The sequence below is a fragment of the Ranitomeya variabilis genome, chromosome 2 (assembly GCF_051348905.1).
Source record: "Ranitomeya variabilis isolate aRanVar5 chromosome 2, aRanVar5.hap1, whole genome shotgun sequence".
Classification (NCBI taxonomy): Eukaryota; Metazoa; Chordata; class Amphibia; order Anura; family Dendrobatidae; genus Ranitomeya; species Ranitomeya variabilis.
Genome location: NC_135233.1, coordinates 459,266,755 through 459,280,724, shown reverse-complemented (window position 1 = coordinate 459,280,724; position 13,970 = coordinate 459,266,755). Strand labels below are relative to the sequence as shown.

Here is a 13,970-nt window from a genome sequence, read left to right as displayed (position 1 = left end):
ACCTTGAGGAGGTGCAGTTTAGAATGCTGTCACTTTTGGGTATTTTCTATTATATTGACCCCCAAAGTCACTTCAAATGTGAGGTGGCCCCTAAACAAATAGTTTTGTAAATTTTGTTGGAAAAAATTAGAAAATCACTGGTTAACTTTTAACCCTTAGCTTCCTAACAATTGTTTCCAAAATTGTGCCGATGTAAAGTAGACATGTGGGAAATGTTATTTATTAACTTTTGTGAAATATGACTGATTTTAGGGCATAAAAAAAGTCAAAGTTTGAGAGTTGCTAAATTTTCAAAATTTATCGTTTTTGTTTTCATAAACACAAGTCATATCAAAGAAAATTTTCCACTAACATGAAGTACAATGACAGGAAAAAAAACCAATCAGAATCAGCGGGATCCGTAAAAGCGTTCCAGAGTTATAACCTCATAAAGGGACAGTGGTCAGAATTGTACAAATTTGCCCGATTACTAAGGGGTTAAAAGTTGCAGATGTTACTGTATTCCATGGCAAAAACAATCCACAGCAGAAATGGAAACTGGATTTCACCTATTGCAATACATAACACATGCAGATTTAGGCTATGTGCACACACTGCAGATTACTCTGCGGATTTTTCCGGACTGATTTTGGTAAATGCATTGCGGAATTACCACGATTTTTGTGCAGATTCCTATTATGGAGCAGGTGTAAACTGCTGCGGAATAAACACTACGTTTCCGCGCGTTTTTTCTTTCTCGCTTCATTGGGGGACACAGGTTACCATGGGTATATGCTGCTGTCGCTAGGAGGCTGACACTATGCAAATAAAGAAAAATAACTTCTCCCCGGCAGTATACACCCTCCGACAGGCACCAGGCAACTCAGTTTTTGCTTAGTGTCTGTAGGAGGCGGACCTGGATCTAACACCAGATCCGCATTTCATTTTCTTTCAGGGATTTTGTGTGTTTATTAATCTTTTTCCCTTCCATTTCAGATACACTTCTGGGGTTACAGGGTGCAGTTCTTCTCACCCTGATTCCCCGCATTAAGCGACCGAGAGAGCAGTGTGGTATCACCCACATCGCACCCTCACAGATCCGCTGGGCAGGACTGTTTTCATGTCACCCTGGGGTGTTCATGTTTACTTTCGGTGGCCAGTCCTTGCCTTTTTCCCCACCCCCATCCCTCTCCTCGGAATGGCCTGCGGTGACCTCCCCCCTTTTAAGGGGTTGATGCCGTCTTCTGCGCCGGTTGATATAGCGCGGGAAGGAGGACCACATCTCCCACGACCCTTTTTGCCATCAAGGGATCCTGATGCGTTCCTCATCTTCAGGTAGGAAAATCTTCAAGCAACAGCAGCATCCACTTCTCCGGATCCAACTGCGTCCGCCGGAATACCACTCTCTACCCGTTCTCCCTCCTCGCAGGTGGACGTCGGGTCAGATGTATCCTCTCAGTCGGATTCTGACTCAGATGCAGATCAGACTTCCGCAACGCATTATATGGTTGACAGCCTTATCGCAGCCATTATTCAAACACTTGAGCTTAAGGAGGAAGAGGCAGCTTCTCGGGACATCTCTGTTACTTTCAAACGGATGATGCGTCCTTCTAGAGTTTTTCCCAATCATAAGGAACACCCCGGTAAAAGTTTTCCAGGGAGGAAACGTTTAGACATTTTATACGCGTTTGCTGCAGACCTTGTTAGCAAATGGTCTGAATCTCCTAAGGTAGATCCACCTGTATCTAGATTATCCTCCCAGACAGTGCTGTCCATTCCTGACTCTGCATCTCTAAAGGACCCCACGGACAGACAAATTGAGTCTCTAACCAAATCAGCTTTTGAAGCTTCTGGTACCTCTCTCTGCCCCAATTTCGCCTCTACCTGGGTGGCGAAAGCGGTGTCGGCCTGGGCCAAAACCCTACACAGAGGCATTGTAGCTTCGGCTCCCGCACATGAGCTAGCGGATTTAGCAGATCAGATTTCACTGGCTGGAAAGTACCTTCTGAATGCTTCTCTGGATGCAAGGGCAAACAGCAATATCGTCACCATTCGCCGGGTCCTCTGGCTGAAGGCGTGGAACGCAGATCCCGCTTCCAAAAAATCCCTCACAGGTTTGCCCTTCCAGGGATCCAGGCTCTTTGGAGCAGAGCTAGACCAAATGATCTCCGACGCCACGGACGGTAAGAGCACTTCTCTTCCGCAATCTAAGCCTAGGCGTCCTTCAATAGTAAGGGATCCCATGCCTCCTCAGGTGGTGCCTCTCAGCATGACCGGTCTTCCACTCAAAGGGACCGAAGGAAGCCTTGTTTCAGGCCTACCCCTCACTGGAGAGCTAAAGGCCGCTCCTCCAAATCTTCCAGTTCGCGCGACCACAGATTTTCTTCCAAATGATGGGTCACCCCTCACCTGGAAATCTTTCCAGGGTGAGAGGCAGGCTTCTTCTGTTCACTGAGCCTTGGTTATCGGTGGTCGACGACGCCTGGGTCAGGGAGATTGTCACATCAGGTTACAAAATAGAATTTTCGTCGCCCCCAGGAAGACGTTTTTTCCTCTCCCGCCCTCCCATGTCCCAGGGCTTTTTCAGGCAGTCGATTCCCTTCTCGCCTCAGGGGTAATTGTCCCAGTACCTTCCAACCAGCGGTTTTCCGTTTTTTACTCAACTCTATTTGTAGTTCCGAAAAGACTGCTCTCTTCGCCCGATTTTAGACCTCAAACGGTTGAACCGCCACCTCCGGACTCGGCACTTCAAGATAGAATCTCTGCGCTCGGTGATTGCCTCCATGGAACCAGGAGAATTTCTGTGCTCTGTGAACATTCGGGATGCGTATCTGCACATTCCAATTTGTGTTCAGCATCAGAGGTTCCTTTGTTTTGCGATCCAGGACCAACATTTCCAATTCACGGGTCTTCCTTTCGGCTTGGCGTCCGCCCCCAGAGTCTTTACGAAGGTAATGGCGGCGGTCATGGCCATCCTTTGGTCGAAGGGGATTTTCGTAATCCCCTATCTCGACGATCTCGTAAAGGGTCTGTCTTGCCGCGACTCCAGATCACCATGGACATGTTAACCCGCCTCTGTTGGATAATCAACAAACAAAAGTCCACCTTGATTCTGACCCAGGGTCTAGAATTCCTGGCATGGAATTAGACACCATTCAGGCTCAGGTCTTCCTCCCAAGGGAGAAACTCCTCTCTCTTCGGAGGGGCATCAAAGTCCTAAAGCGTCCTACCCTTCTACCGTTCGGCATGAGGGTTCTGGGCAAGATGGTCGCTGCCATGGAAGCGGTCCCTTATGCTCAGTTCCACTCTCGCCCTCTCCAGCTGGCCCTTTTTTCAGTTTGGGACATGAATCCACTCTCCTTAGACCGCCCAGTTCCCTCCATATCAGCTGTCCACATCCCAGGGGTGGACAATTGGGAAGCCGACTTTCTCAGCCGTCAGGGGCTCATGTCAGGCAAGTGGGCTCTTCTCCCCGCTGTCTTCGACCAGATTTGCCAAAGGTGGGGCGTGCCGGACGTCGACCTAATGGCCTCCCGAGCAAACCACAAGGTTTCCCAGTACGTGTCCAGGTCCCGGGATCCGAGGGCTGTCGGCTGCAACACTCTCGTGGGCCCATTTTCAGATGCCTTACCTGTCCCCGCCTCTTCCCTTGCTTCCAAGAGTCGTAAAGGAGATAAAGTCAGAGGGGGTTCCCGTTCTATTAGTAGCTCCAGATTGGTCCCGCAGGGCCTGGTATGCGGAGCTAGTGAACATGTTATCGGACGTACCTTGGAGGCTCCCAGACGTCCGGATCTTCTATTGCAGGGTCCCCTCTTCCTCGAGTTCTCGGTCTCTGAATTTAATGGTATGGCCGTTGAGGCCGCGATCCCGAAGGACGCATGTTTTTCTCAACGTGTCATACAAACCATGATAAGAGCTAGGAAACCGGCATCTTCCATAGATGTTGGAAGGCCTTTTTCCGATGGTGTGACGGCAATGGTCTATCCCCGATGTTTTTTTCCCTTCTCTGATTTCTTCAGTCAGGTCTAGATTCGAACCTCTCCCTGAGCACGTTAAAGGGTCAGGTTTCTGCCTTGTCAATTCTCTGTAAAAGAGACCTTGCTTCTCTTCCCCAGGTGAGAACCTTCCTTCAGGGGGTTGCTCATGTTGCACCTCCTTACCATCCTCCTGTCGCTCCTTGGGACCTCAACCTTGTGCTCGGCACCCTCCAGTGTACGCCTTTTGAACCGATTCGGGACATCTCTTTATCGCTTCTTTCCTGGAAAGTAGCTTTTTTGGTCTCCATCACTTTGATCAGGAGAGTTTCCGAGTTGTCCTGTCGTTCTCCCTTTCTGGTCCTTCATCAGGACAAAGTTGTCCTTCGGCCTGTTCCTCCTTTTCTGCCAAAGGTGGTTTCGGCTTTTCACATCAATGAGTACATCGTCCTTCCTTCTTTGTGCCCTTCCCCAGTTCATCCTTTGGAGAAATCTCTCCACAATTTGGATGTGGTCAGGGCTATCAGAGTCTACCTTGCTGGAACTGCTCCTTTTCGTCAGTTCGACCCTCTGTTTGTTGTCTTGGAAGGTCGTCAGAAGGGGCTCCCCGCCTCAAAGTCCACAATTGCTCGGTGTATCCGTTCGGCGATCCTGGAGGCATACCGTGTTCAAGACAAACAGCCTCCCCCGGGGGTGAGGGCTCACTCTACCCAGGCTGTGGGAGCTTCTTGGGCAGTTCGTCACCAAGCTGCGGCCTCGCAGGTTTGCAAGGCCGCAACTTGGTTGTCCATCCACACCTTTGTGAAATTCTACAAGGTGCACATTCATGCTTCTGCAGATGCAGGCCTGGGGAGGAAGATACTGCAGGCGGTGGTTTCGCATCGGCCGATCTAGTTCTCTATTCTTATCCCACCCTGGGGACTGCTTTTGGACATCCCATGGGTTACCTGTGTCCCTCAATGAAGCGAGAGAGGGATTTTTGGTTTTTGCCATAAAATATTTCTTGGCGCCTTCATTGGGGGACACAACACCCTCCCTTTATGTTGTACCGTATTGACCAACGTGCCATTGTTGTGGGTTGGTACATAGGTTGACTTGTTTATACTTGTTCCTACTACTGCTTTTGCACCAACTGAGTTGCCTGTCGGAGGGTGTATACTGCCGGGGAGGAGTTAATTTCTTTATTTGCATAGTGTCAGCCTCCTAGCGACAGCAACATACACCCATGGTTACCTGTGTCCCCCAATGAAGGCTCCAAGAAAGATTTTACGGTAAGAACCAAAAATCCCTCTTTTGCTGCGGATTTTGTTTTCCATAGGTTTACATGGTACTGTAAACTCAGGGAAAACTGCTGCGGATCCGCAGTGTGTGCACATACCCTTATAGTGGAAAGTTTGTGTAACACATCTAGTGTTATAGCGGAGAACACCTGGGGGTGTAGTACTGTTCACACTCCATTAATGCAGCAACTCTTATATGGTGCATGCACCTTCCTATACTCAGTACAACAAGTGGAGAAAGACACTGGCAGAGGACCACTGTGCTGGCAAATGCTTACCTCCTGGATAAAACAAAATCAGGTTTATGAAACCTCATAAAATACAAATGTGTTGCCATTTTATTAAGAACCAGTAGTGCACTACACGGGAGGGAAAAAACTGCAATGCCATTGGTGAATAAATCAGAGAGAGCCTAGAAAATAAATAGTTGGAAATAGACTCCTATCATCTTATGAAAACACTTTATACATCTGCGAAACACATGTCTATATACATTTTATACGGATTTCTTGCGTTTAGTCTGCTGCAAAACATTTCCCTGAACATTGGCAGAAATAGTTGCTGACGGGAACAGACTTTTTTTTGGCAATTATACTCTGAAATGTTCACCCACGGGCGGTCCCATTTTCCACTTCAGCATCTTACAAGCCAAGTCGTAACCCAATTCTTGCATATAACTTGTCAATTCCTTACAGCTAGGTTCTTGTATATTATCTAGGGGAGCCAGAAGACACATTATGCAGTTAACAGTTTGTAAGACACTAGCTCTGCTCACAATGTGGTCAAATGACCCATCAGCATCTGTCGGTTTAGTTTATAATTGTGCTTCAACCATCAGATTTCCTCTGTCCGCTGCTCCTGCTGATCACACAATTTACCAGCACTGGTCCTTTTCTGTACTGAGCCACTACTTTATATTAAAAGCTGCAGCTTTCAGGAAATACAAATATGTTCAAACGTGAAACCCGGACATTCAGGAATGAAACAGTCATCTCTTGAACACACTTGTGCAAATCGTCCAAGAGCAGCAGAGTCCATCCGGCTCAAACAACCGAGCCTTGACAGTCTTCCGTCACCATTTCCCTCGTTTGCTCCAGTCCTTTGGTGTGAAGTGCAGGCATTTGGAATCTATCCTCAAAATCCTCTTCAGCATGGCTCTTTCATGACCTTCAACAATGTCTTCAGAGAGTGTCAGGATATACTGGCCCTGAAAAAAAAAAAAAACATGACCAATATCATGTGAGTAAATCAGATGGACTGTTTTAACTTAATAAAAAAAGTTTTTTCCCCCTCTAATCAAGTGAATTTTAAAGGTGCAGAGTGGCCAAGTCTCATGGAGAAAATATAGGATTCCCACAAAACCACCTAGTAAAGTACAGCATAGGCCTATTAAAAAAAGCAATGCATGAATGTGAAAATATTTCCCATTTTGTCTTGAACAAGAACACCTATTTACCTCCACGTGTCCTAAGGCTACGTTCACATTAGCGTCGGGCGCCGCCGCATGCGTCATGCACCCCTATATTTAACATGGGGGCGCATGGACATGCGTCGCACTTGCGTTTTGTGACGCATGCGTCCCTGCGGCGCACGCGTCTGGGCGCACAGGACGCAGCAAGTTGCATTTTTGGTGCGTCCAAAATCAAGCAAAAAAAGGACGCATGCGTCACAAAACGCTGCGTTGTGCATGCGTTCACATTTGCGTTGTGCGTTGCGGCGCACAACGCAAATGTGAACGTAGCCTAATACACATAGAAAACAGTTTTCCCAAGATGGACAGTTGATTAAAGGGTTGTCCAGGCATGACACAAAAGTCTGTAGACACTTAGAGTCAGCAGACAATGGTGTGCACACTGGTAGGATTTGCCAGTTTTGCCAATGCAAGTCGGCGGTCATGGGACCGTATGTATGCGATTTGCATACTTTAGGCACATGCCGACTAGACGTGCTCAGCCTAATACAAGTGCATTGAGATAAACCAGATTAGGTTTAGTCTGCCTGTGACTGTGCAAACAAGCATACTTGCTGGCACATGACCACCCTCTTGCAGCGGCAATACCAGGGAGTCCTGACAGTGTGCACACCGCATGCCATCCCGATTCAGGAGTCTGTTGATTGACAGTACAATCCCTTTACAACCGCTGTGTGATAGTTACCTTGTAGTAGTTGATGAGGTTCAGATACTGCAGTGTGGAGATGACATCTTCCTTTTTAATACTGGTGATCTCACTGATTTCACTGCACAGATAAAACATTGTATAAGTACATTTGTAACCTAAAGTAATGGCACTACATTGTAAGACTTAAAGGGAACCTGTCACCCCCCCAGTCGTTTCAAACTAAAAGAGCCACCTTGTGCAGCAGTAATGCTGCATTCTGACAAGGTGGCTCTTTTAGTTCTGGGTTCTGTAACTGCCAAAATAATCAGTTTTATAATTTGTCAGAAATACCTTTCTTCAGTCCTGGAGGCAGGCCTTTCCCCCTCTGCTTCAGACGCCGCACAGCCATCACTCAAATCTTCTGGGCGCCGGGTGCTGCCTCCTCACCACTGCTTTGAAATCTGCCGGCCCCTGCGCTCTTTTCTCCTGCCTTGAGCAGGCGCAGTGAGCGCTGCCCGTCTGTCCTCATATGCAGTCTAGCGCCTGCGCGGCCGCCCTGCCTGTGAATCCCAGCCCCGCAATGTGAAAAAATCATAAGTCACTGCGGGGCTGGGATTCACAGGCAGGGCGGCCGCACAGGCGCAGTCAGCTGGACTGCATATGAGAACAGAGGACGGGCAGCGCTCACTGCACCTGCACCAGGCCGGGGAAAAGAGTGCAGGTGAAGGCTATTTTCAAAACAGCGGTGAGGAGGAGGCGGCGCCAAGAAGATGTGAGTGACGGCTGTGTGGCCTCCTTGACTGAAGAAAAGGTATTTCTGACAAATTATAAAACTGATTATTTCTCTAGTTACAGCACCCAGAACTAAAAGAGCCACCTTGTCAGAATGCAGCATTACTGCTGCACAAGGTGGCTCTTTTAGTTTGAAACGACTGGGGGGAGGGGGGGTGACAGTTCCCTTTAATATTACCGTTATCCATTACAAATACACAACAATGACAAGTTAAGGCTGTTAACACTTTCATTCATACATCACTGTGAAAATAAAAGGGATCCTTTACGTAACTGATGCAAATGAAAGCAGAGGTCCCACTGACTATTGTGGTGTCATTCCGGATTAACTTATCTGCCCATTTTTAGAGCAAGAAAAAAAATAAATAAAAAAATAAATATATATGCAAACTTTTCATTTTCAATTAAAAAAAAAAACAAACCTAACACATCGGACCCCATAATAATCAGTTGTGAATTGGATCCGTTTTGGGCATTAATGTCATTTTTCTGTTCCTAAATAAGGAACTGTAATGTCCAAATTAAAAAGTATGAATGTAGCTTAACATCTTAAATCGTCGTATTTAATACCTTTCCTACCAAAGTGTACTATATCTTACTTAATCGTTATCTGCGGCCTCTCCCCGGTTTCAGTCTTCAGCTCCATTAGAATCTCTAAAATGGTTTGTGACCAATAACTGCGGTAGGAGAGGAGGCCCAAGTCAGACAGCGGCTTTTCAGGAGTCCCGGTCTTCCCCTCCACTTTAGATAATTCATAACCTAAATGAGTGATAACAGAAGTAAGGAATAGTGATGAGTGAGCGTGCTCTGATAAGGTGTTATCTGAGCATGCTTGGGTGCTAACAGAGTGTCTTCGGCGTGCTAGAATACCATGTTCGAGTCCCCACGGCTGCATGTCCCATGGCTGTTCGACAGCCACAACACATGCAGGGATTTCCTAACTATAAGGGTATGTGTCCACCTTCAGGATGGCCAGCGGTTTGGACGGAACGGAAAACCCGCTCCGCCCCCTTCTGTGACGCGATGATGCCGGATGTGTTCATTGCACACATCCGGCATCATCGCACCCCACACATAGGGCCCTGTGATATACCTTGCAGCGTCGCAAGGTAAACGGACAAGGTGCGATCTTAAAAGACGCGCAGCATGTCCGGAATCGCAGGGCCGCCGGGTGCGTGTTACCACGCATAGTGGAGACGGGATTTCATAAAATCCCCTCCACTATGCTGTAACATCTGGACGCTGTGTGTTTGAAGCTGCGGCTCTGCACAGCGTCAAACACGCAGCGTTTCCTGAACGTGGAAACATACCCTAACAGGTAATCCCTGCATGTGATGAATGTCAAAAAGCCACAAAACATGCAGCCGCGGGGACGCAAACATTTTTTGAGCACGCAAAAGACAATCAGCACCCCAGCATGCTCAGATAACACCTTATCCCAGCACATCCGCTCATCACTAGTAAGGAACATAAAGGAATTGGAAAGAAGTTGAATGTTGGAAAAATCTTAAATTCTGACTTACTGAACTCAATCAGAAGTTTTCCATATCCTCTTCTCTGATAAGGTGGTAGTGTCAGGATACAAGCGACATTGTAGTCCTCCGTTGACTCCTTCTCCTGCACACAGAGAACAAATGTGTAATTATTCAATTTTTTTTTTTAATAGAAGAGCTGGAGAGTAGAAAATCAAATTACATGTCCATTAAGTAAATTTAACACACAACAGTCCGATCAGGAGCGCCTCTTGGACAGCCGGTCCAAGGAGCCCAGGATGCTGGCATTCAAGTGCCAGACAGGGAAGTTTGCATGACCTTCGTCTGGCCGCGATGACGTGCCGACGTGAATTCTGGACCAGGGCCCTACAAATATTTTGGCTAAATTTCTATAACCAACCACAACTACCTTTGCATTTTTAAGGAAAAAGGTTCCCACTTAGAGCGATGGTCTCATTATACACTGCTAGGATATGTCACCTAACTCTCACTGACCTGGCAGTGCCACCATGAAAGTGATTGGCTAAAACTGGCAAGTGAAGAAATCTTAGGCTGTGATAAGTATTTTTTATCAGGCTAGGATCAGATAGTTGTATTAAAAATCTAAGACTGATATTGGTCAGCAACCATCGCCAAAAGTACAATGAACAAAGTTACAGCTGTCTGAAGTTACAAGGCCATAAACCTCTGTTATGGTTCCCGCTTAACCCCTTCATGGCTGGAGCTTTTTTCAGTTTTGCGTTTTCCGCTCTCCTCCTTCCCAGACCCATAACTTTAGATTTTTCCGTCAATATGGCCATGTGAGAGCTTATTTCTTGTGGGACGAGTTGTAATTTTGAACGACAACATTGGTTTTACCATGTCGTGTACTAGAAAATGGGGAAAAAAAAAAATTCCAAGTGCGGTGAAATTGCAAAAAAAAAAAAAAAAGTGCAATCCCACACTTGTTTTTTGATTGGCTTTTTTGCTAGGTTCACTAAATGCTAAAACTAACCTGCCATTATGATTCTCCAGGTCATTACGAGTTTATAGACACCAAACATGTCTAGGTTATGTTTTATCAAAGTGGTGTAAAAAAAATTCCAACCGTTGCTAAAAAAAAAAAGAAAAAAAAAAGAAATTGCGCAATTTTCCGTTGCTCGTAGCGTCTCCATTTTTCGTGACCTGGGGTTGGGTGAAGGCTTACAGATACGATCTTTTGATTGCCCGTTATTGCATTTTAATGCAATGTCACGGCGACAAAAAAAATAAAATTCTGGAGTTTTGACTTTCTCGCTACGCCGTTTAGCAATCAGATTTTCTCCTACGCCTCATTGGGGGACACAGGACCATGGGTGTTATGCTGCTTGCCACTAGGAGGACACTAAGTAAACACAAAGAGTTAACTCCTCCTCTGCAGTATACACCCCCTGACTGGCCAGTAATGACTCAGTTCTTGCTTAGTGTCTGTAGGAGGCACTTGGTCTGTTCTCAGACCCCAACGTTTTTTATTCCATTTTTAATTTTCTGTACATTTTTATTTTTTAATTAACGGAGTGAAGGGGGCGACGGATCCTTTCAGGGTCCGCTCTCCCCCAAAGCATCAACAGGCGAGCACGGCGAGTATACTCCCCGTACCTCTCCTGCGACGTTTGGGGCACGCCTAATCTACGCTAGGGCGACGGTTCCTATACGGTCCCGATCTCCCCCCTGTAAGATGGCGAGCACAGAGTATACCTCTCATGTGCATCTCCCGGGCTCCACCGCACTCAAGCCCCACCTTGGCGTCTCGTAGTCCCCACAGTAGCCGTAAATCCCATGTGGCAGGCGCATCCATAAGTCCCCTGCGGCAGGCACAGCTGTAAGTCCCCTAAGAAGGCAAGCACACTTCAGGATGCTCTCTGCCCCCCGACACAGGGAGGATCGATTGAGCTGGAGGTGGTTCCTCCTCGGTGAGTACTATTCTTCCTCACTCTGCCAGCGTGGGAAGATGCGGTCCGGGTCCCTGGGGAGAGGCGATCATTAGGCGCGGCGTCGCGGCCGCCGGAGCGCTCCGCCGGCCAGCTCCACTAATTTAATCCCCGGCTTCTCCAGCCGGACTAGGTCGCAGTTCAAAAATCCCGCCCACTGCTCAGGCGCGTCTCGCTTTGAACGAGAAGAGCGCTGCAAATCTCGGGACTCCACTGCTGCAGGGAAATACAGCCGAAAACGCTGCCTCCCTCTCTTCCTCCCTGGGGACACCAGTTCAGGACCGTGGGTAAGCTGCTCCACCGCATAGGGAAAAGCTTAACCCCTTCTCTGCACACATAGCTCTGCTATTGCAGTTTATCGGAGATAGACAGTTACTATGTCTCAATCTAAGGAGGCAAAAAGAGGCAACAAAAAGCTGTCTTTTTTACCATATGTGCTACTTGCAATTCTTCTTTGCCACGTGCTAACAGTACCCCCTTGTGCCAGAACTGTGACCCGGCCTGTGCGCAGCCGCCTTCTGCCGCCACCTCCAATGTCGCCAGCGATCCCGCCGAGCGGGCCGCGTCCCTGTCACGTTCAATGGAATCCTTAGTCAAGGCATTGGACTCTTTCCGAGGGTCCTCCTTAAGCCAGAACTCACCTCCGTCAGCTGCGACGGAATTTGGGGACGGTGCGTGGCCGTCCGACCACAGGGGGCGTACTGTTCTACGGGACTCCCGGGGTTCCAGAAAAAGGACCCTTCCCTCATCTCCCGTACACGCTCGAGCTTCAGCTTCTGCGAGCTCATCTTCTCGCTCCCCCTCCCCTGAGGGTCACAGCGTACAGGACTCAGTATATGAGTCGGAGGAATCTTTAACCCAAGACTCCTCTATTGGTCAGGAGACACTTGACTCCCTTATTGAGGCAGTCAACAAAACATTAATGGTGGACGACGAATCTGCTTCCTCTCAGGAGCACGTCGTATCTTTTAAAAAGACTAAACGCGTCCAAAAGATATTTGCTAATCACCCTGAGTTTCAGGACCTTATCCGAAAACACAGGGAGCACCCTGAGAAGCGTTTCACGGCTCAAAAACCCACGGAAGCTAAATATCCTTTCTCAAAGGATCTGGTGAAGGGGTTGCTTCTCTCTCCTTCTGTGGATCTGGCTGTATCACGACTCGCATCCAAAACGGTCTTATCCCTGTCAGACGGTTCATCAGTCAAAAATCCTTCTGACTGTCAAATTGATTATTTCGCTGGCTCAGTCTTTGAAGTCTCAGGAGCAGCTCTTCTTCCATCCTTTGCAGCTACCTGGGTAGCTAAGGCTATGGTGGCCTGGGCAGAGGTGTTAACCTCTACTGTCCACGGCAGTAATCTTCCCCCAGAGGCGGCCAGACTAGCTAACCAGATAGCTCAGGCGGGAGATTTCGTTGTTAACGCTTCCATAGATGCGGCTAATTGCGCAGCGCAAGCGGCTGCAAACGCAATTTCCATCAGGAGGGCCTTATGGCTCCGCGATTGGCGAGCAGATTCTGCTTCTAAAAAGTCGCTGACTTCTCTACCTTACCAAGCGGGTCGTTTATTCGGGGAGAAACTAGACCAAATCATTTCTGACGCTACTGGAGGGCAGAGTAAATTTCTTCCCCAGCAAAAACCGGCCCGGCCTTTTCGGAATCAACAGCAGTTTCGATTCCGGTCCTTTCGTAACAACTCCGGTTGGTCCTCCTCTTCCCCTGGTTCGGGACGGGACAACAGAACTTCCCAGGTCTCATACAGACCAAACCGTTCCTGGAAACCCAGACCGAGACAGTCTGCCCCTAAGCCGTCCGCATCCCTTAAACCTTCTACACAATGACTGGTTGGCGTGTCCGGCGGACACCGACAGAGTAGGCGGACGCCTTCTTTCGTTCCGTCAAAATTGGCTCTCGGTCGTTCACGACGAGTGGGTCAGAGAGCTCGTGTCTTCCGGATACAAAATAGAGTTTTCCTCCATCCCTCCTCCGCGTTTCTTCCAGTCTTCTCCCCCCAAATCAAGGGCGTCATGTCTCCTTCAGGCCATACAGGCGCTTCAAAGGGACGGTGTCATCGCTCCGGTCCCTCGAGACCAAAGGTTCAAAGGGTTTTACTCCAACCTTTTCGTGGTCCCAAAGAAGGATGGGTCTCTACGGCCTATACTGGACCTCAAACTGCTGAACAAGTTCGTACGGGTCCGACACTTCAGGATTGACTCGCTCCGTTCTGTTGTCGCGTCCCTGGAAAAAGGAGAGTTCCTTGCATCAATAGACATCAAGGATGCTTATCTACATATTCCAATTTTTCCCTCTCATCAGCAGTTCCTGCGCTTCGCAGTCCAAGAAGAACACTTCCAGTTTGTGGCCTTGCCCTTCGGACTTGCCACTGCCCCCAGAGTCTTCACAAAGGT

At 48.1% G+C, this 13,970-nt stretch overlaps 1 protein-coding gene across 3 annotated transcripts in view; it reads right to left on the bottom strand.

Annotated features, from left to right (window-relative positions):
* Positions 1-5,548: 5,548 nt before the first annotated feature.
* KAT5 (lysine acetyltransferase 5) overlaps positions 5,549-13,970 on the bottom strand; it is a 29,657-nt gene continuing 21,235 nt past the window's right edge. For all 3 annotated transcript variants that reach the window (XM_077287428.1, XM_077287430.1, XM_077287429.1), the window contains 4 exons: positions 9,648-9,741; positions 8,724-8,883; positions 7,390-7,471; positions 5,549-6,440 (listed from right to left, as the gene is read on the bottom strand). In XM_077287428.1, coding sequence (XP_077143543.1) covers positions 6,306-6,440; positions 7,390-7,471; positions 8,724-8,883; positions 9,648-9,741 — 471 coding nt within the window. In that variant the 3' untranslated portion in view covers positions 5,549-6,305. The remainder of the gene's footprint in view (positions 6,441-7,389; positions 7,472-8,723; positions 8,884-9,647; positions 9,742-13,970) is intronic.